General features: G+C 34.6%; 1 protein-coding gene across 1 annotated transcript in view; it reads left to right on the forward strand.

Moving 5' to 3' along the window:
• The window catches only part of LOC123548560 (sodium/hydrogen exchanger 8-like), an 83,383-nt gene that overhangs the window by 57,873 nt on the left and 1,517 nt on the right, over positions 1-23,993 (forward strand). The window contains exons 12-15 of the mRNA XM_045335912.2: positions 8,019-8,130; positions 8,800-8,945; positions 10,292-10,369; positions 22,002-22,145. Coding sequence (XP_045191847.2) covers positions 8,019-8,130; positions 8,800-8,945; positions 10,292-10,369; positions 22,002-22,145 — 480 coding nt within the window. The remainder of the gene's footprint in view (positions 1-8,018; positions 8,131-8,799; positions 8,946-10,291; positions 10,370-22,001; positions 22,146-23,993) is intronic.

Here is a 23,993-nt window from a genome sequence, read left to right on the forward strand (position 1 = left end):
AATTTGGACCACTTGCATAGTTTTGTGTTCCGAAATAAAATTTGACCTTGATTTTGACCTAGTGACCTACTTTCACATTTCTCAAGCTACAGCCTTCAAATTTGAACCACAAGCATAGTTTTGTGTACTGAAATGAACTTTGATCTTAAGATTGACCTAGTGACATACTTTCACATTTTTGAAGGTACAGGCTTCAAATTTGGACTGCATGCATATTTTTGTGTTCTGAAATGAAATTTTACATTGATTTTTATCTATTACCTGCTTTCACATTTCTCAAGCTACAGCCTCCAAATTTGAAGCACATGCATAGTTCTGTTTACCGAAATGAACTTTACCTTGAAATTGATCTAGTGACCTGCTTTCACATTTCTCAAGCCACCGCTTTCAAATTTGGACCACATACACATTGTTTTGTACCTAAATGAAATTGATTTTGACCTTGAGCTAGTCTTGAAATTTGGAACATTCAAAAACGGCTCAGTGGATGGCGCCAAGATCAATCTGTAATCTCTTGTTAGGTTAAAGGTCAAGGTCAGATTAAACCAGAATGGTAGTACTTTTGTTTACAGTGAGCATATAATTTCTGTTCCTTGTGCAATTACTAAATGCATCAAGGGGGGCATTTCGTGTTCGACGAGCTCTTGTTTTTGAAATGCTTTGGGATATTCCATGTATTATTGATGTGAACTTGTAAAATATTTCAAATAATTTGCAAAATTTTCAATTTGACAGTTGATGAAATTTGCAACTATTAGACTAAGTGACAGTTAACTTCTCGCAAATAATAAATTTCAAAAGATTACTCTAAAATTTTAGAACTTTGTTTTACAACATCAGTGGAATATATAATAAATGATTTAGGATCCAGTCTTGGGCTTTTTCTATTCCTTTTTTGCATGTTGTTGTTGTTCCTGCTGCTGTTGTTGTTAGATGCTGTTGATTGTATCAGTGATTCTTTTTTGTTTAATAATTAATTTGAGCAAAAACACATGTAACTGGGCTGTGCATGAAAATACTGAAAAGAAATATATTTCTTTAGCATTCAGAAAAATACTTCAAATATAATAAACTGCATCACTTCAGGGCAAAATCATGTTAACTGCATTGATATAGAGAACTGGTTAACTGCATCGACTTGAATAATTGGTTAACAGCTTTGACGTAAAGAACTGGTTAACTGCTTTGACATACTAAAAGAACTGGTTAACTGCATTTACTTCAAGAACTGGTTAATTGCATTGACATAAAAAACTGGTTAACTGCATTGACATAGATAACTGGTTAACTGCATTGACATAAATAACTGGTTAACTGCATTGACATAAATAACTGGTTAACTGCATTGACATAAAAAAAACTGGTTAACTGCATCAACATAAATAACTGGTTAACTGCATTGATGTAAAGAAGCAGTTGATCACTTTTTAGGCGAGGTGATGATTTGAGAAAAAATATTTTGGTATTTTATGGATACATGTGTATTTAAGGAGTTGTTTATCACGCCATGTACCCGGATAATCCTAACTTTGTTCAGCGACCCTAACTCAGTGCCAACATGGCTGACAGAAAGACGATGTATGTAGTTAATTTCCTTGTCTTTTTTCATGTTTTATGTGAGTATGCAATGTTAGCTTAAAACTTTTGATAGTCATAATATCCTGTATTGATAACATGTTTTGTGTACTAAATATTTCAATCGAAATGTCACATTATGTGGTTGGAATTCATTAAATGTACTCAAAAAATTCTTCAAAATGAACATGTTTTATGTTTCTAACTGTTTTAAAGCACCAGAAATTGCAGTAAGACCTTACTTATTAAACGTATTAGTTCCATAAATATCTCTTTGACAATGTTTAACAGTATCAAAGTTTGAAATTTATTTTTATAGCTTAAAAATTATATTGATTATAAGGTGGGTTTAAATTTGCGGATAATTCCTAACTGGTATAGGAAACAGTGCTGGATAAATACGAACTTAGAATGGATAAACACCTAACCAAACGAAAACGGCTGTTCGTCTGTGCTTTTTATGGACTGTTGATGCTCGAAGTTCTTTAATCTACCCACCCCTGCAGGGATGTGGGATTCCTATGTCCAACTTATCCGACTCGTGATTTTTTTTGCCGGCGGACAAGTGCATTTTTCATTCTGTGTGTCCGCGGACAAGCATACTTTTTTCAGGTATAAAATGAGAAAACATAAAATATCATTTAGATTGTGTGTTGCTTTAAGTGTATGGAGGTGATAAAGATAATGGGTTCTTTGACTATGTCTCGCGCACACTGTAACTCGGTGACTATGATAAAATATCAGAGAAGATTTAGATACAAGAAAATTTATTTAACGTTGGATAAGTATAAACATATAACACTAGCTTAAAGCTATTTTCCGGCAAACACATGTAAATAAGCTCGACATTTAAGTAAATCAGCTGTAATAAAATGCAAATATGTTAATGCACATTAAAACAAATAAAGCATCTGACACTAAGTAGATAAGAAACAAATCACAAATTATCATATACATGTTACAGCGCATTAAAACAAAATAGCACAGAGGTACTAGCAAATAAAAGGAAAAAGTAATTTACCACATACAGATTTAGCACATTTAAAGCAACATAAAAAAAGATTAGCTGACACTACGCAAAAATAAGAAGAGTCACATTTTACAACATGCATTTAAAAAAAAACATAAAAGAAGAAATCATATACATGCTAAAGGGAACATAAGAACTACTTAAAGTAGCTGAAGAAAAATATTTGCATCATCAGCATATAGCATTCTGTAACTAAAACTAAAAAAAGGAAAACAAGGGTTACACACAGAGAACTAAAAGGACATTTAAAGACATCAGAAACGTAAACAACTTAAAAAGGTATTATGACAAGTTTGTAAGTAGAATTCCAACTGCTGAGACAATAAGTCACTGTCAAAGGAAATACTGGAGCTAGTAGTCAGTCAAATTAAAATCAAAAGCACACAGAGATCGCAAGTATGACTAAAACAAGTCGGAACGTTTTAAGAGTCTTTCTCTGAATTCATCTGGCTTTGCACCATTGCGTGGGCGGTGTTTCGGGCATGACCTCAAAAGATCCCAAACACTACTTACTCGATTTCAGACTTTTATAAACATTTAAAGGCAAATATTTCAACAGCTTATTTTTTACCACAGTTACTGTGATATGCTTTTCTTTTCATTGTCCTAAATAAAGAACTCGATCTACAGTCTATTTGCGCTTTCATGAAGGTTTGATATTACAAATCAGAGCAAGTGACTTTTGACTATGGACAAGTGGATTTTTAAGTTCCGTGGACAAGTGAAAAATGTAAGGATACCCACACCCCTGTCCCGTCAGTCCATGCATTACTCCCCCACCCCACCACACCACACCACACCACACACACACTTTTCTTCCCTATTTACCGTCTGAAAAATATCATATTTAATAATTAATCATAAATGTAATCCCATTTAAACAATTTCAAAAATATTCCATTAGCACCTCTATAAAAAGCTCTTACACTATACGATATACAAGATTTGAAACAAACACAATTCTTCTGAAACAGTGTGTGTGTGTGTGTGTGTGTGTGTGTGTGTGTGTGTATGTCAGAGAGAGAGAGAGAGAGAGACAGACAGAGAGAGACAGACAGGGAGGAAGAGAGGGTTGGGGACTACAGAACTTCGAACATCGGTGGTATTAAATAATTTCTTATATAAATATAATAATTTTGACTTTTACACTGAGTTATTTTTGAGGGTTTATCCAGATTTTTCCAAACATTGCTGTTTGCATAATATTAAAATTATGAAAATAATATTTGACTGTAGTGGGCATACATATAATATCTTGTAAAATTAATGACAAATTAATTAATGAAGATTTTTATCCTTACATTTTTCTCTTGTCCACAGATAATACCGCTTATAAAGTAATGTTTACAATTATCACACCATGTACATGTCAACTCATTCATTTCTATAGAATACTAGTCAGTTAGGTGTTTATCCGTCACGCAATTTCGTGTAAGTTAGGCTTTTATCCATTCCTCATGTAAATTGAGTTAGGTTTTTATCCCTTTTCTCACTGTCAGTACATTTGAACATGTATTGTGTCAACATGTAGTGGGTTAACAACATAGTGTAAACGGGCCTATAAAGCAGTATATCTTTGCTTTCAAACAACAAAATAGTCGGGACATCAAAAGCACAGAAGTATTTTTAAAGATTTTTTGTAAAAGTTTTCATTGAAAAAGTTGCCTTGTTCGTCTTTTTTCCACCTGAAAACACAAGGGTTGATATATTTAACATGATGCATTTTGAAATAAATATACACTTGATCAATGGAGATAGATATAACAACAGAAACATTCCTTTATACATCGTAATTACACAGAAAACAAAGTTGTATCGGCTTTACATCCGCCATGTTGGCACTGAGTTAGGGTAGCTGAACAGAGTTAAGATTATCCGGGTACATGGCGTGTTTATAGTAACGTAGTTTGATGCAGACACACTTCTGCCAACTTCATTTGAAACAAATTCAGTGGAGGTAAAACATTACTTATAGCCAGCAACTGGAGCACAAGACTAAGTGGAGAGGTCATGAGTTTGATGACTGACATGCCTTATAGCAGTTTCCATGATGATATGACAGAAGACAGTGTGTCTGAAGTTATTCATCTTCCACCTGTGTTTCATATAGAGAAGTTGTCGGTTACTTGTGGAGATTAAGTCAGATCTGGTACAGAATCAAGCAACACTGATATGATAACAGACTCCTTGCATCACTGAAATACTGTTGAAAAATAAATAAAAACAAGATGAATTTTAGTTTTTCTGTCAGGCAGTGTTTGTCTTCTTTGTAATAAACTATTGTCAACAAAACGCAGCAATAGTAACTAGTAATAATTAATTGATATGTCTGAGAATGTATTTGAAGTATACATGTTGTTTAATTGTTGTTAAGTCTGTTTATACAGAATGCATGGTTATAAAATTGGGAAACCTTAAATACTGGTACCCATTGCATGAAGCAAAATATTGTTTACTCATCATAAATTTGATCCGTTTTGTCTGCCTTTATGAATAAAAAAAAACACACACACAAAGGGAAGTAATGCTAACATGGTCCAATGCAACAAGTAGTAGGCAAATAGCGTAACTGCTGCTTTTATGCAGTTGTTAGCCAGATATATCAAATTGAGTCAACACGGCAACAATGTCAAACAACTGCTCCGGAAAGTGAAGTACAGTATAACCTCTATTGACTGACACCTCCGAGGAGCAACAACCACTGTTCACTGACACCTCTGAAAGGCAAACACCTCTGAAAAGCAAACACCTCTGTTCACTGACGCCTCTGAAAGGCAAACACCTCTGAAAAGCAAACACCTCTGTTCACTGACGCCTCTGAAAAGCAAACACCTCTGTTCACTGACGCCTCTGAAGAGCAAACACTTCTGTTCACTGACACTTCTGAAAAGGAAATAACTCTCTTCACTGACACCTGTGAAGAACAAACACCTCTGTTCACTGACACCTGTGAAGAGCAAACACCTCTGTTCACTGACACCTCTGAAGAGCAATCACCTCTGTTGTCTGACACCTCTGAAAAGCAAACACCTCTGAAGAGCAATCACTTCTGTTGTCTGACACCTCTGAAAAGCAAACACCTCTGTTCACTGACACCTCTGAAGAGCAAACACCTCTGTTCTCTGACACCTCTGAAAAGCAAACACCTCTGTTCACTGACACCTCTGAATACTATCACCTCTGTTCTCTGATACATTTGAAAAGCAAACACCTCTGTTCACTGACACCTCTGAAAAGCAAACACCTCTGTTCACTGACACCTCTGAAAAGGAAACAACTCTGTTCACTGACACCTCTGTTCACTGTCACCTCTGAAGAGCAAACACCTCTGTTCACTGACACCTGAAAAGCAAAAATCCCTATTGATTGACACCTCTGAAGAGCAAACCCTCTGTTAACTGACACCTCTGAAGAGCAGACACCTTTGTACGAAGACAGAATATTCTTTCTATACAAAGACAGAAAAATTCTGTCTAGACAAACACTTTTCTCAGTAAATTAACCTCTCCAGAGCAACAACCTCTGTGCAACCAACACAATTTTGACTTTTTAACGGTGTTCTCTCTAGAGAGTTTTCACTGTATGCAGTATCAGCATGCCAGTAGTGAGTAGATTGCAGAAATGAAGCGGGCTGCTAAATTAATTTTCTAGTAACTGTTGTCAGAAAGCTTTGCTGGTTTTCTTGCATTTTGTATATTGTATGTATTCTAACACTGCTTTATTTGCTTGCAGAGACCTGTGTGTTTGCATACATAGGCATGGCATTTTTTAGTTTCAAATTTGTGTTCAAACCTGCTCTCGTTATCTGGAGTATTGTAAGTGGTTAAAAACAATTTTGAAAAAGCAGCCATTTTGTTCTAAAAATAAAATTTTTCTAAGAATTGTTTTTTTTAAGTATCTCATCAGCATTTTGTCTATTAAAATTGTTCTGTGAAATCATTTATTTTCGTGGGAATGAAAGTCATGGTTTTGGCTAAAATGGCTACTTTGTGGGGATATAAATTTATGTACATAAAATGTAACTCAATCGGGATTTACTTTGTTCATATGGATTGACTCAGTCACAAGATAAGTTCTCTATGAATGTTATTAATTTCACAGTATTTGTAACAAGGGCTTATTAAACTTATTGGAATAAATATATAAAGTTTTGTAAAGTACCATAAAAACCCATGGATTAAACGCACTTGTGTATAGTATTCATGTCAAGTACAGAAATAAATTTTAGAAATGAATAAATTAGCAGGGATTGAAACATCGTCTGCAAAATTCAGCAAAGGCTTCCTACATGTTATTTTTCAGTGTTAGATTTGCTCTTGTTTTAACTTTGCTGAGAAACAGTAGCGCTAAGAAAAAACTGCGATATGTAGATTTTTTCTTTCATTTTGATTTCACATCATTTTTCTGTGGTTTTTCGGCTGGCATTTCAAAATTTGATTAAGTTTTCAAAACTCTATTAAATAAATCAAAGAAGTCAGCCTATAACCTTAACTTCTAGGTGTGGGTGTGACCCAAATAAAAAAAATGAAATAAATGTTTCATTGAAAGGATACTTGTATAAAAAGTTTATTGAACAGTCTGTTCTCTACAAAGAATCAAATGGTTGCTTTTACTGTAATAATTAGACTAGCTCCTAGACTGTAAAATATTTTTCAGGTATATTTTCATTTTTGCCTTTATCAGTTTTAGTGACTTGAGCCAGTGTATATCCTGTATTTTCAGTGTCATCATAATCTTTCAGTTGTTTTTCTGAGTAATCACCAGAATAGACTTGCTTTTGACTCCTTTGATTTTTTTTAAACTATCAGTCTGGTGGCTAGTCTAAGTAAGATGTGCATGACATTTGGACTCAATAACAAACACTATACATTTTCACTATTCATGCTTTGTATTTAGTATTTTAACAAAATGGGAATTTTCTATTTATTTACATGACTATTTATCTTGGTAATTCATTGCTTTTGAAACAGTTATTTAAATTTTATGAGACATTTTAAATAAAACATTTCAATTAATTATTCCTTTGACTTTACATTTATTGATTCTATGTTTTAAAGAAGTTTCACTTAAAAAATTTGATATACTGTATACCCATCATAAACACCCCACCCAGATAAATTTCCTACCCCCAACCCATACAGCCATACACTTATTATTATGACAACAGCAAAATTAACTAGAATAAGGAAGAAAATAATGCTTAAAAGGTCAATTTAGAAATCTTTTATTCAACTGATTAACACTTCTGTCCCTCACCCCCCCCCACCCACCAACAGACACACACACGGACTCGCACACACACACACTTTTTTTTAGTGGGGTATTTATTCTGTGGTATACAGTCAGTGTGATTTTAATACAATGTTTGTATTCTCATATAATGTATTCTCATATAATATATTTTGCCTTTCAGGCGCTGATATTAATTGGTAGAGCAGTCAACATTTTCCCACTGTCTTTCATATCAAATTATTTCCGTGAGCATAAGATTACAAAGAAACAGCAGTTCATTATGTGGTTTAGTGGTAAGTTTATAAAATGTAAGTTTGGTGCCAAGTCTTAAATGGCAGCTTTACCATTGGTCAGTTTCAAGATTGAGCTCGGTGTCAACCATTCAGATGCTTGAGATTTTAGACTGGTCCACCTGTTATATTCATGGAGACTAAGTTTTATTTGGGTTGCTTAGGTTTAGGTTACTGATATTAAAACAGAAGAAATATATTTTTGCTTGATTGTTCGAAGAATAGGTAGAGCTATTACACTCATCATTGCATGAGACGGATGAAGATATGGTGGGGTTCACCCATATTCCCCAGTTTTCTTCCCTTGTTTGAATTTATCTTGTCAATTCAGATTCTTAACAAATCAAATGTCTTGTTTCCTCCCTCTGACAAAGCAGTATTGCTGGGGTATAAGTCACTCCAGTAATAGCTCAAGTCTTCTCATATAATTATGCCCTATTTCTTTATCCAGCATTGAAACAGTCAAGCACGCTTTCTCGTCGGACAGCTCTTGTTCTAGTGGCAGTAAATATTCTTATTAAGTTTTCCTGTGCATTTATTGATAGTGGCAGAGAACTGCTTATGCACAAAAAGATTTTTATTTTATGTTTAATTAGATGCTATATAGCAAGTGTTCATAATTATTTTCGAGTATGAAATTAGTACATAAGATAATTGTGTATTTTTTTGCAGGACTACGTGGTGCGATTGCCTTTGCTCTCAGTCTTCACCTGGAGTTTGATACCCCAGAAAAACGTTACGTGCTGGTCACGACAACGCTGATAATTGTATTGTTTACAATTTTATTTCTTGGCGGGTCTACCATGCCAATGATGAAAGTAAGTTTTCTTCTTTTGGTTAGGAGAGGCCTCTGTTTCCTTAGGGTTACACTAGCAGACCTGGAAACACTTGCCACCCACAGAAGTGGGTTCAAAACTTGGCTTGGGGTCTAGAATTCTTTCATGTGCAGAAGCCATTCAGCTGGCTCTTGGAATGTCGGTGGTTCTACCTAGATGCCTGCCCATGCATAAAATAATGCCCAAGGGGCATCATGGATATTTCTACACCATCAAAATTTGTAAAATATGACCTTTAATTGTAGCTGTGTAATGTTAAACCCAACTAAAAAAAATTTAATTAAGAACAGAAAGATTTTTTTCCCCATCTTATTTGCCATTAACATTCTGTTGTTTATAATGTCTCCCACCACACATTGGTGTGGGAGACATATTGATTTACTCCAATCTGTGTGTCTGTCTGTCACAGAGCTTGTCCGCACTCTTTTAAGTCGAACATTTCTCATCCAATCTTCACTGAACTTGAACAAAATGTGCTTGCCAATAACTCCTTGGCCATGTTAGATAACTAGCCAAATCAGCCCAGGCACTTCAGAATTATGGCCTTTGATGAAAAATTACTGAACCATTCATACAAGTCCATCTAGACTCACGTGACCAAAATTACTGAACCATTCTTACAAGTCCATCTAGACTCACTAAATATATATATAAAGACAGACTTTCTATTCAGATGATTAGGCAGTTGTGGAAGACATGCACTTTTCTTAAAAGCAGCTCTTAAGTTTCTTACAGTTGTACTTACATGTTCACATGTTCATTATCATTTTATGCTCATAAAATCATGTGAATCACCCCAGTGTACCTACATGTAAATCATTCCTTTGTACCGACATGTAATTCACCCCTGTGTACCTCCATGTAAATGTAAATCACCCTTGTGTAACTACATGTAAATCATCCCTGTGTACCTACACGTAAATCATTCATTTGGACCTCAGTTTTATTTGTACTGCCATGTAAGTTATCCCTGTGGAACTTCATGTAAGTCTTACCAGGCAAGCTCATACAGTAATTCAGTTTCATAGGCACAAAATATGGTTTTTCCCAAAATAGCAATTTCTTTGGGACATAACTTTGTGGAGTCTACATTTTATGGACTAAAAGAAATAGGATTGTATACTGCCATGGGGGTTTTGGTTGGCACACCATGAATTCCATGACAATTTAGTTCCCAAAAGTAAAAATGATTTCTCAGTAGTTGTAAAGTTGCAATAGCTCACTGTGACATTTACAGAAAAGGCATTGGGAACCTGCTATTCCTGTTTATTTTCCAAGTATCACATTTCTTATAGATTTTACTTTGATGATTCTCCTGTTGCTTTCAGTTATTAAAAGCCGAGAAAAAAGAGAAGAAGAGGAGGAAATCAGACAGAGAAATTTCTCTGAGTAAAACAAAGGAAATGGTAAATATATTTGTGATTTATCTCAGTAAAACAAAGGAAATGGTAAATATGTTTGCAAGTTATCTTGGTAAAAAAAAAAGGAAATGGTAAATATGTTTGTGAGTTATCTTGGTAAAAAAAAGGAAATGGTAAATATGTTTTTCATTTATCTCAGTAAGACAAAGGAAATGGTAAATATACTTGTGATTTATCTCAGTAAGACAAAGGAAATAGACAAAGGAAATGGTAAACATATTTGTGATTTATCTCGGTAAGAACAAAGGAAATGGTAAATATACTTGTAATTTACCTCAGTAAAACAAAGGAAATGGTAAATATATTTGTGATTTATCTCAGTAAGACAAAGGAAATGGTAAATATATTTGTGATTTATCTCAGTAAGACAAAGGAAATGGTAAATATATTTGTGATTTATCTCAGTAAGAGTCAAAGGAAATGGTAAACATAGTTGTGATTTATCTCGGTAAAACAAAGGAAATAGTAAATATGTTTGTCATTTATCTCAGTAAGACAAAGGAAATGGTATTTGTCTCAATAAGACAAAGGGAAATGGTAAATATATTTGTGATTGATCTCAGTAAGACAAAGGAAGTGGTAAATATATTTGCGATTTATCTCGGTAAAACAAAGGGAAATGGTAAATATATTTGTGATTTATCTCAATAAGATAAAGGGAAATGGTAAATATATTTGTGATTGATCTCAGTAAGACAAAGGAAATGGTAAATATATTTGTGATTTATCTCAGTAAGACAAAGGAAATGGTAAATATATTTGTGATTGATCTCAGTAAGACAAAGGAAATGGTAAATATATTTGCGATTTTTCTCAGTAAAACAAAGGGAAACGATAAATATATTTGTGATTTATCTCAGTATGGAAATGGTAAATACGTTTGTGATTGATCTCAGTAAGACAAAGGAAATGGTAAATATATTTGTGATTGATCTCAGTAAGACAAAGGAAATGGTAAATATATTTGTGATTGATCTCAGTAAGACAAAGGAAATGGTAAATATATTTGTGATTGATCTCAGTAAGACAAAGGAAATGGTAAATATATTTGTGATTGATCTCAGTAAGACAAAGGGAAATGGTAAATATATTTGTGATTTATCTCATTAAAACAAGGGAAATGGTAAATATATTTGTGATTTATAGTAAGAGAATGTGTGCTCTATATCCTTAATTGTTATGAGAAAAAGACAGCATAGCCTACACATATATAACAATATGAAATCATTTGCCTTGCACATCAGAGGGTTTGAGCCCATTGCTTCGCATGATTGTGAGGAAATTATCCAGCTGATTTGCAGGAGATTGATGGTTCTACTTTCCTGAAATAATTTCCACAGGGGTCATTGTGCCTTTCACTGCTATTATACCTGGAAAGTTGCCATATGACCTACACAATGTCAGTACAACTTATAGCCCGACATAAAACCCAAACATTTATCTTTAAAAAAAAAAATATTCTACTTTTTCTCCTCCCACAGTGCCCTCTATAACAATTTTTGACCTTGAAGTGTTAAGTTTTGGACAGGGTTGGTAAAGGGTGGGAGGAGAACAGCTTTTGTCTTGAACATTAGTGTTTGTGAGAATATTAAATTAAATTAATAAGAAAGATTCTGATGTCAACATCTTTCAAAGAAATTGCACTACCTAATAAAACATTTATTCATGACTGGATTTTACAGGCAAAATTACAAAGTTATAATTTGAGTGGTATGTCAGTAAAATCTCGATTTGTAAGTATATATTGTACAATGTTGTTGGGTTACATACAGCGGACCTGATGCTGTTTTAATGTGTTATAATCATGTTTATACTTGGCAGACATCATGTTGATACTCACTGATGTCATGTTGTTATTCCACTGACATCATGTTCCTATTTGCTGACATTATGTTGATACTGGTACTCAGCAGCCGTTGATATTCAGCTGGCATTATGTTGATATTCAGCTTGCATCATGTTGATATTTACTCAGCTTGACATCATGTTGCTTGACATCATGTTGATAATCAACCAACATCATGTTGGTCGCATGTTGGTCTTCTTCAGTGGCAAGCATGGGTGTCTTCTCCATCCAGGTACTAATTACTAACTGTGACAAAAATACTAACTAATTTCTGAGAGCCTGAGAGGGATTGGGGTAATCATAAAATGTATAGTTTTAGCTAAGATGACTTAATTTAAATTGCTCTGAGGACCTCTGTGATCAGGGAGCAAGGAGCTCTGTGGTTGAGGGGCAGGGGCCTGTATGGTTGAGGAGTGAGGACCTCTAGGGTTGACGGGTTTAAACTGCTGAATTCGTTGCCACTTACGAACCCAGATTGAGATGTACAAATCTTTCATATTAGGAAGCTGTTAGACTGGCTTGACAGTGTTGGTTTTACCAAGGTGTGTACTAGCTTGGTTATGTGGGGCAGAGGATATGTGTTTTTGCAAATTTGAGCTGAATCTACATAGACGGATGATTGTTTCCATTTTCATCCACTTCCAACACCTAAAGTTCATCTTTTGGCCCCAAATATTGCTCATTTGCTATGGTATACTAGTCACTTTATTCATAAAACCCACGGGGCTAAATATATGAAACTATCCCTTACCTATCATCACAAAGTTTTATAGGCAGGTAAGTAGATTTTTTACTGAAAAATGGGTCATGGTATTAAAGGGAGGTAATAAATGTTTGTTTAGGCAAGTTTTTTTTTTAAATGATTTATGTCAATAAAGGTAAACTAAAACAATTTTGACAAAATAACTATTTTGCTAGAATTTTTATCTTCTTTTACTTTATTTTGAAAGTTTTCCAAACTGTTCCGGAATATTTTAGAGTGCAACTTTATATGTAGATATTTGTTTATTGCAACACCTCCAAAATACCTCCGATCAGTAGGTCTAATTAAGTGAAGAACAGCTATAACAGCTGTCACTCAGCTGTATGCTAATATTGTTTGAAAAAGCTGTTTGGGCTACTAACACATAACACTTAAGTTATGTCAGTGAGATCAGGCTAAGGTCATATCTGAGTAGTTACTAGTATGTACACTGGCCTGAATTAAAAACTGCAGAATTTCAGTGGCACAAAATATACTGTTATGGTAATGCTATAATCTAAGGTTTGCGGATTGTTCAAAATAGCAAAGAAAAGAAAGCTTATGCCAGTGTCGTAGCCATCATTTAAGTTTTTAGGGGATACCAGTAAAAGTAGTCCAACTTGTGACATATAAGTATCACTTTCATTTCATTTCAGTCTGATATTACGTTCAACTCGGTCACGTCTGAAAACAGGCGTAATCATTATAATGGTTAATATCCAAACAGAAATTATAAGCATCAGAGTATGAAAAACAAAAGGAATATTTTAATTTTCTGTAGGTAATTAATACATTTATCTCGTGAACAGAAACGTTATTTGACATTTTCTGCATAAAACCTATAGAAAAGCAGCTAACAAATATATGCATGAACTTACAGCATTTAGCAGTGAAGTTGTGCCTTATTTCGGGTGTTCTTGAAGGAACAGTCACATGAGAATAGATAGGAATGGATCTCTCCCCAGATCTGTTTTGTTTTCAAATGTTGTAATCTAACTTTAGACCCTTGCAAATATACAACTAATATTGCACTAATACACTTAGAGTTAGACAGAGACATTGTGCTCTCCATAATCTGCTGTCTGGTCCCGGTACATGACAGTGAATGAAATGTGCCAACAGTGACGTAATAAAGTTGTGAGGTCACCAATGGCAAAAAAACAAATTGATGATATAGGTCAGTGGGTAACTTTCTTCAGATACTGCGATGAGCTCATGATATGACATCGTGTTTTACACAAAAACAAGCAAAAGAATAAATTTTCTATTCTGAAATAGTTTTTTTTTTTTCGCCACTAAATCATCATTATTATAATGCTTGCAATCATGTCTGAGAGACTAGAGTACCTCTGTTATGCAAAAAAGATTTCTGCAATGATTTATTCTGAAGAAACTAAAAAATTCTTTAGGACAGGCCAGAGATTATTTGGGAGAACAATTTATCAGATTCCTGCATGGCTTTGTCCATCAGGGGCTTGTTCAAGGAGGAAAAGCGACAGTAAGTTACTACAATCCATCTTCATCTGACATCAGTCTTCCTGTTCCGTCAGACGGAGTATTAAATGATTTCAGACCGAAGTCAATTGCATTTGGTAGCACAACTTTGATAAATTGGAGCTTGGGATTCTTAAAGAAAATATAGAAATTTCGGCTTTGTGTTAATTTTTTCCCCATCAGACATAATTGTGAATGACATATCTTTCATTGTTTTTCTATAGATTTCTATGTTTTCTATTAGAATCGCTGGTTCTACTTTATCACTACCAATTGCATTCATTGATGAGCTAAGCCATGCATGAATCTGACAAATTGGCCTCCAAATAATCTCTGGCCTGTCCAAAAGAATTCTTCAGTTTCTTCAGAGTAAATCATTGCAGAAATCGTTTGCAATCATGCCATTGTAAGGTATCTTTAAACAAATTACATGAAATATTTGATGTAGAATGTAGATGTAGAATATTTCCCACCCAATTGTTTAGTTTCAAATGTTTCTTCTTTATAAATACCACTTAATTTTTAGACAGTCCATCATACATTATTTGTAAAACATTTTCGTATAGGAGTTTTTGATGGCAAAAAAGTCATGTGCCTCTTAAAGGAAAACCTGCACTTTATGAATCTTGGAGTGGAAATAGTACGTCTCTTTTTTAAAATTTACATGTCCGGCACCTCTTCATGCACCATTTATTGCACTTTCTTACATTTCGTTTGCTAAATTTATGAACCTTTTAAAACTTGGCGTGATGGAAATATGGAAATACCTTAAAATTGTTATCAAAACGTTATTTAATTATCATTTTATACTTCAATAAAGTCAGTGCATTCAAAAGTCGCGCAATACTTCCTACCAAGATTCATGAAAATATGACAAGGTTTTTATCAAACAACACAAACTGTTATTTTAACCCTTACCCTGCTAAATTTCTATAATGAACTTGTCCATCTTTTAATTTGGACAGTACCATTAACTGTTAAAAGGGATGCTTACCAAAAATATACTGACTGAATGGCAAACAGTGCAGATCTTGATCAGACTGCATGGATGTGCAGGCTGATTATGATCTACACTAGTCACAAAGGCAGAATCAGTTGTGTCCAGCATGATAAGCGTTAAATTCTAACACGATCCGATTCATTTTCCTATTAAACAAAGAAGGCTGGAAACAGTGAATTATTAAACAACAATTCACTGTTCTGACGTCACAACTATTACGTCATAGCGTCAAGCGGCGTAGCGGCGCGCTGGAAAAGAACCCGACTGAAAACGGGCAAATATTTAATGCATGCCGACAAGGGTGTACTTTAAAGTTCTTGATAACGTATTAGAATCGAAATAATATATCTCATTCAGTGATTTGCTCTTGAATAAATCACTGTTTGTCGTTCAGATGCGTAGCATTATATCACTCGGGCTACGCCCTCGTGATATAATTCCTTCGCATCTGAACGACAAACAGTGATTTATTCAGCGACAAATCACCGATGAGATATATTATTTCTTAAACATCAAAGGGTCGCATGATGCTGCACAAAATGTACAACCCTGATCAGGGCAGATTTTGTACATGTAACATAATGGACTGGACACTATTTTACAAGTAAAAGTTTGTGTCCGAAATTGCTTGAAGTACAAGTTTGAGTATAAAATCAATTGTGAAACATGCAGAACCAAACTTCTATAAAATTCTGCATAATTAGTTGTTTTGTCATGTTTAAGGGCCCCCAAAACATGCTAATTTGATCAATACATAATTATTACAAAAATCGACAAGAAATGATACCATTCAAATATCAAAATATGCACTTGACCATTTTATAACTTCAATAACTTCGACAATTATAAATCTACGACGCTGAAACGCAAAACTGAGTGTGACGTAGACATAGAACTGATGCACATAATGTAGAGTTCGAAATACAATCACCAGCGTTCTTAGTTCTGTGATATCACTGGTGTTTTCTAATATCTGGAATCATCAGGTTTCTTACTGCTACCACCTTGGTTCTAACGCCTTGGTAATAATTACTATAGGTATCATTGGGGTACTTAGATTGTCTATCATGAGCTCTTTTACGGCTATGACAGTTTTCTTTTTTAGCTCACCTGTCACATAGTGACAAGGTGAGCTTTTGTGATCACCCTTCGTCTGTCGTCAGTCCGTCCGTCCGTCCGTCAACAATTTCTTGTCTGCACGATAGTGGTTTCATTTATGATTTTATTTTAACCAAACTTGCACACAACTTGTATCACCATAAGATCTCGGTTCCTTTCTTGAACATGCCAGATCCCATTATGGGTTCCAGAGTTATGGCCCCTGAAAGGGCCAAAATCAGCTATTTTGACCATGTCTGCACAATAGCAGCTTTATTTATAATTTGATTTTTACCTAACTGGCACACAACTTGTATCACCATAAGATCTTGGTTCCTTTCTTGAACTGGCCAGATTCCGATACGGGTTCCAGAGTTATGGCCCCTGAAAGGGCCAGAATTAGCTATTTTGACCATGTCTGCACAATAGCAGCTTCATTTATGATTTTATTTTAACCAGACTTGCACTTAACTTGTATCACTATAAGATCTTGGTTCCTTTTTTGAACTGGCTAGATTCCATTATGGGTTCCGGAGTTACGGCCCCTGAAAGGGCCAGAATTAGCTATTTTGACCTTGTCTGCACAATAGCAGCTTCATTTATGATTTGAATTTAATCAAACTTGCACAAAACTTGTGTTGCCATAAGGTCTCAGTTCCTTTATTGAACCGGCCAGATCCCTTTATGTGTTTCAGAGTTATGGCCCCTGAAAGGGCCGAAATTAGCTATTTTGACCTTGTCTGCACAATAGCAGCTTCATTTATGATTTGATTTTAACCAAACTTGCACACAACTTGTATCACCACAAGATCTTGGTTCTTTTCTTGAACTGGCCAGATTCCATCATGGGTTCTAGAGTTATGGCCCCTTAAAGGTCCAAAATTGGCTATTCTGGCTTTCGCAGTCATATAGAGACTTCATTTATGGTTTTATTTGATACAAACTTCCAAAATATCTTCAACAACAATAAATCTTGGATTCCATGGTAAATCAGATCCAATTGTAGGTTCCAGAGTTATTTTATATCTGATTACCTCCCCAGATTGTAATCAAAATAGATTTATATCAGTAAGTACTTATAGGACTTATTTGAAATTTCATTATTGTCATTAGTTGCACTGAGCCAATCAGGGTAGATAACTATGGACTGATTTTATGTCAAATTACCTCCCTTTATTTCAAATTAAAATTGGTATATCTCCGTAACTAATGAAGATACTGATCTGAAATTTCATTTATGTCAACAGATTTATTTGGCAGATCCTTCTTTTGTTCACTTACAATAATTTTCTTTTTAATTACTTCCCTTTTACGTTACTATAAATAGCTTATTTTTTAGTAACTTTTTTATTATTGGCCGTAGGAAAAAACCGAGACCACTTTTCTGTGGTACAACATGGATGGTACCTCCAATTTTTAGGTGTATTTTGACATTTCTGTACCTTGTAAGAATTCTTTTTCTTTTTGGTTAAATTTCTTTCCTTTGTTGTTCCTGTCCTTTGGACTTAGATATTTTTTCTGAGGACCTTCTTGTCCTCAAGTGCAATGATAGCAGGTGAGCGATATAGGGCCATCATGGCCCTCTTGTACTTCACTGTAGCTCTTTTGTCTATCACCTGTGTTTTTTTAGGTATATTTCGAATTAATATCACAGAAGTGTAGATAAAACGCTAGACCTGTCTCCCTGTATGTGCATGCGTACTGACCGGTATTATACCAGTGACAAGATAGGAAACTGGTCATTATAATACCTCATTGACGCCAGTTTGATGGTTCAGCCAACTGCATGTTGAAACAAATCGTCTGATTGGTTCAAATAAAAATAGATTTGCGAATATAAAAATAGCAATATTGGAAATTCAGATATACAGAAAGATGAATGTGAATTGGTCATCCTAAGATCTCAGATCTTTGTTTAGAAGATCATGTACTTTAATCAGATTGTCATTTACTTGTGGCTCTAGGGACGGACTGTCAGGGGAGGTAACTAGACAGACTGGGATTACAGTGAAAGGTACTAGAACTAGAATATACAACACAATATACAATACAAATATAGAAGCAAGTGTGGCTGAAACCCAGTTTGGGATGTAGAAATCTTCCATGTAAGGAAGCTATCAGGCTGGCTTGTAAAAGGTCGGTGCAAAAGGTAGTTTTAGCAAGGTGTACTAGCTTGGTTATTGGGGCAGAGAATAAGAAACTCTTTTTTTACAGATGTGAGCAGATTCGCGAAATAGATTGATGATTGTTTCTGTGTTATCGAAGGTTGATATTTTAGCCACAAAAATTGCTCATTTGCTATAATATAAATCAATTTTATGTCTATAAAATGCACCCACTCATTTTATTCATAAATTTTATTGGGAACTGTCCCATACCTCTTTTTTATCCTCTGTAGTAAATAGCATGAGCAGATAAACAAAATATGGTTATGATATTAAAGGGAGGTAATAAGTATTTATTATGTCATTATTTTTTTTTTCAATGATTTATGTCAATAAAGATAAACTAAGTAAACTTTGACAAAATAACTATTTTGCAAGACATTTTATCCACTTTTGGTATGTTTATAAAGTTTTTCAAACTTTTCTGGAATATTTAAATTGCAACTATATTTGTAGATATTTTGAGGGGAAGTTTCAAGTCAGTAGGTTAAGTGGAGGATAGCTGTTACAGCTGTCTCTCTGCTGTAAGCTGTTATTGTTTGAAAGTCCAGACTGACTGTTTGGGCAACCAATTGCAAAATACAAGTAGCGTTATGTCTCTGAGATCGTGCTAAGGTCATTCTTAGAAGTGAGTAGTATGTAGCAAAATATGACTGTAATACTAGGCTAGCGGAGTATTAATAAGAGCACCGCCTTGCGGATGCAGACGCTTATCTGATTTTTTGGTCTCTGTATAATAGAAATATTGTCCTACCCATGATTTTCTTAGTCCAAAAGGAGTAACAATTCTTGCAAAACGCAATGTATAGTTACGATACTTGCTGTGCAGAGTCAGCTTTTAATGGAAAATCACTGCTCTAAGTTTTGTAGCAACAGCTTTGACCATTACGGAGAAAAGTTCACCTAAACACAAAACTTAACCAAGAAATCAGATACTTTCTAAGTCCAAAAGGGGCCATAATTCATGCAAAAAGCAGGATGGAATTATGTTTCTTGCTGTACAGAGTCAGCTATTGATGGTGAACAAGTTTGTTTGTTTGTTTGTTTTGGGTTTAACGCCGTTTTTCAACAGTATTTCAGTCATATAACGGCGGGCAGTTAACCTAACCAGTGTTCCTGGATTCTGTACCAGTACAAACCTGTTCTCCGCAAGTAACTAAATGAATCAGAGGTGGGGGACTAATGATTTCAGATTATATTAGAATACAGTAGATCTGTACATTCCTATTGATGATAAATAATAAGGATGTTTATATTTAACTGCTCAACTGTCAAGTTGTCTTAAATAAGTAGTACAAGCATTCTTTATATCATAGCAACATGTTTATTTACAAGCCATTTACCGGTAGTTCTGAATTTGAATGACATATCCGAGTCGCTTGCTCTTTAATTATGTTCATTCCCCATTATGTATGATGAATTAAAGATTAAGTGAATAAATTCCAACCATTTCTTCTTTTTTTCCAGCTTATCACATGTGTATTTCTTTTGATGGAAATAAGTCTTCCATTTTCCACGTCATATTATTGTCAATTCCTCTGACCTTGAGAATCATATTATATTATTTATATTTATTATTGTTCTGTACAATACAGAGATATATTTGGACTTGTACCCAGAGCTGGGTACGAGTCCAAATATATCTTGTATTGTACAGTTCAATGTTAAATAACCTTTTTATTCTATATCTGTTTATTTGAGTTTAAATTAAAAATGATATTTCTGACCTCCTGATTTCAAGACGCATAATCAAACTCTGTGCATAGAGTGCCTACTTCACCCGATTTACATTCGGAACATTTTCACACGTTTCGGGCTTTATTGTATGTTTAACAAGGGACTTTTTGAACTGTCTAAATGCGGAAAAAATACAATATTTTGTACGCTCATGCTTCCAGTCAGGTAATATATTGTACGGTCACGTGTTGCAAATGAATGTTTACGATTGGATAGATAAAATAGATATAGAATAAGAAATTATATGTGCCTGTAGTGTATTTGTTAAATAAACTTCCTGTTCTGTTCGAAACAAATTAAGAAAGTGTGAAAAGGTTGCTGGTGATAAATTTACAAATTACTGAGGCATAACAGGTGTAACCCACATGTCATAACTTAGTTTATGAAAAATATATAAAGGGAGGTAATTAGAAGAAATATTACAATTTCATTTTTAATTGTTTTTAAATATAAAGATGTATTGATGGAATATTTAAGTAACTATATAATAATCATTGTAAAGAAAAAGTAAAGAATAAAAATAGGAATAGGTATAAACCATGTTGATATTCACAAGGGGTTTAATATGTTAAAATTTTTATTATTTTATTATATCTTTACCTTACACAAAAATGCTTATGTAAATATATACGAAATGCAGCATACTGTACCTTTGTGTGCACCTTAATTGCACTTTTTAGAAGCCCAGACAGTAGTCGGGGCTGAATGTCATGGAGTAGGTTTCAAGATACTTTCTACTTTTTAAAGTAAAATGTTGGAGGCCTTAGTTTTTCGCCCAAGTTGACTCACATTTAGTATTGGAGTCTAATCAAATGACAATACTTACTATGAAAAACAAAAAAGTGCATACAAAAGTTCTGTCTGCATGCCCTAGTCAGGTAGGGGCAGTATGGGTAAATAAGGGTTTTCACTCAGAACCGAAGTGGGGACTATAGTAACTATATATCTACTGAACACTGCTGTTTCAATCTGTAGGGTATTGTTTAGGGACAGTGAGACTTGGACTGTCACTGTCCCATTAGAGGAATGGCAATTATAAAAAATCAGGTCATAAAAATAATTAAGCCATCTCGATAAGCCTTTGATAAGGTAAAAAATACTTGTATATTGTGAAAGACATGCATGACTTGCTTCATAAGCAAATAAATGAGTTAGAATAACCATATGCTTACATTAACAAGATGTTTTTGTAAAATGAATCACAAAAAAATATGTGACAGACATTTCTAGTGTTCTGTACTCATCAGAGTAGTAATGTCACACTTTCTACATTATACTGTACATATAAAAGAAAATTTTGACAAAAAAATATACATATTGACAGACTATTTTTGTGGATATCACAGCAGCAGTGTCAGTCCTCAAAATTAAATCCTAACAGACAAAATTTCCTTTTGAAATTGAAATCCACAAGCTCTTGACTGCTTTTTATGCCTTGAAAATTTAAGTTATTTTTCTGCATGTATATACTAAGCTACTTCACAGTTGAAGCAGACCATTTTTATTAGGAGTAAATTTGGGCGTGTTTATTTCAGGGTGATACAGTCGACAGTGAGCATTTATCAGAATTTACGGAGAGTGAAGCTGAAGTTAGCTTTTCTAAGCCATCGCATAAAGGATTTGTGCGGGTTGATGCTAGATACCTTATTCCATTCTTCACGAGAAAATTCACGCAGCAGGTCAGTTCATTTATTGCAGTACCGATATATTCAGGGCCTGTATTCACCGACATTTTTTAAAAGTCCAAAACATAGATTTAGACTTTAAAATGCTAAATATTCATTTTGCTCTGGTATGGTCAAATATGTATACATTGCAAGGAAATCATTGTCATTCAGCAGGTTATGATGACTCAGCAAAATTTCAGTGATACGACTATGCAAAAGACAAAATTACAGCAAATTGAATATTTGCCATTCTAAAGTCTTACCTTACAGATTACAGTGAAACACCGCTCGCTCGAGGTCGCAAGGGGATGAGCAAAATGCTCGAGTTATCCATGGTTTCGAGCGACCCAAACATTGACCAACATACGAAGAAAATTGAAGTTTGTTTTACCAATTGTCATTGAGACCATTTGCAGAGGAAACGGTGATGCGTAATAATAACACACTCGTGACATTTTCAAAAAACATATTACAAACGTTATTTATGATAGATTGTAATGGCACGTGTGAAGAAACAGCTAAGACATTTTTATGCCCCCGAAGGGAGACATATAGTTTTTGAACCGTCTGTCGGTCTGTCCGCAATTTTCGTGTCCGGTCCATATCTTTGTCATCCATGGATGGAATTTCAAATAACTTGGCATGAATGTGTACCACAGTAAGACGACGTGTCGCGTGTAAGACCCAGGTCCATAGCTCAAAGGTCAAGGTCACACTTAGACATTAAAGGTCATTTTTCTTGATAGTGCATTCGTGTCCGGTCTATATCTTAGTCATCCATGGATGGATTTTCAAATAACTTGGCATGAATGTGTACCACAGTAAGACGACTTGTCGCGCGCAAGACCCAGGTCCGTAGCTCAAAAGTCAAGGTCACACTTAGACGTTAAAGGTCATATTTCATGATAGTGCAATGATGGGCATGTCCGGTCCATATCTTTGTCATTCATGCATGGATTTTAAAATAACTACGCATGAATGTGTGGCACAGTAAGACGACGTGTCGCGCACAAGACCCAGGTCCGTAGGTCAAAGGTCCTAAACTCTAACATCGGCCATAACTATTCATTCAAAGTGCCAGATCGGGGGCATGTGTCATCCTATGGAGACAGCTCTTGTTTATTTGAAATACTGTAATCGAATTCGCAGTTTTCTTCTCCAAATTAAGATCTCATAATTATCGTCTCAATTTTATGAAAAGGCTATATAATTCCTTTATTTGCATGGAAACAACTGTTGATTAAAATATTAAGATCTCATCATTATCTTCTCGATCCTGCAGAAAAAAGTAATAATTAATAACAATTTTGATCAATAGAATTTTTCTTCCACCTTTCATCAATAATTAATCTCAATATCAGATCAAATATACAGACAAACAAACATTTAAGATAGTCGGAGAATAGACCATGCAGTTCTCACGATGTGCGAAAATTTTGAATTAACATTAATAATTCTAACCGCCGAAGGTGTGAAAAATTTTGACACCTCTGCTCGAGTTTGCCATAAGCAACAAAGAGTAAATTAATACACAGGGACCAGGTGTCATGCTCGAGCGATCGAGTTATCGATGCTCGACCCAGCCATGGTAATTTCACATAGAAAATAGAAGGAAATTGGCGGGGACCACATGAATTGCTCGAGCGAGCCGGGGTGCTCGAGTCATCGATGCTCGAGCGAGCGGTGTTTCACTGTATAAACATTGCATTGATACAGGCCCTAGCTACTTTCTTAAACTTGTCTCTTGTTGTTACTTTTGTACAACTGTATTAAAACTTATCACAAGCTTTGTTGTGTTTATGCAAATATTACTTTTACTTCTGTATTTTCATAGGCAAAGAATTTAAATGGTATTTTCAT

The sequence above is a fragment of the Mercenaria mercenaria genome, chromosome 6, assembly GCF_021730395.1.
Source record: "Mercenaria mercenaria strain notata chromosome 6, MADL_Memer_1, whole genome shotgun sequence".
NCBI classification, from domain to species: domain Eukaryota; kingdom Metazoa; phylum Mollusca; class Bivalvia; order Venerida; family Veneridae; genus Mercenaria; species Mercenaria mercenaria.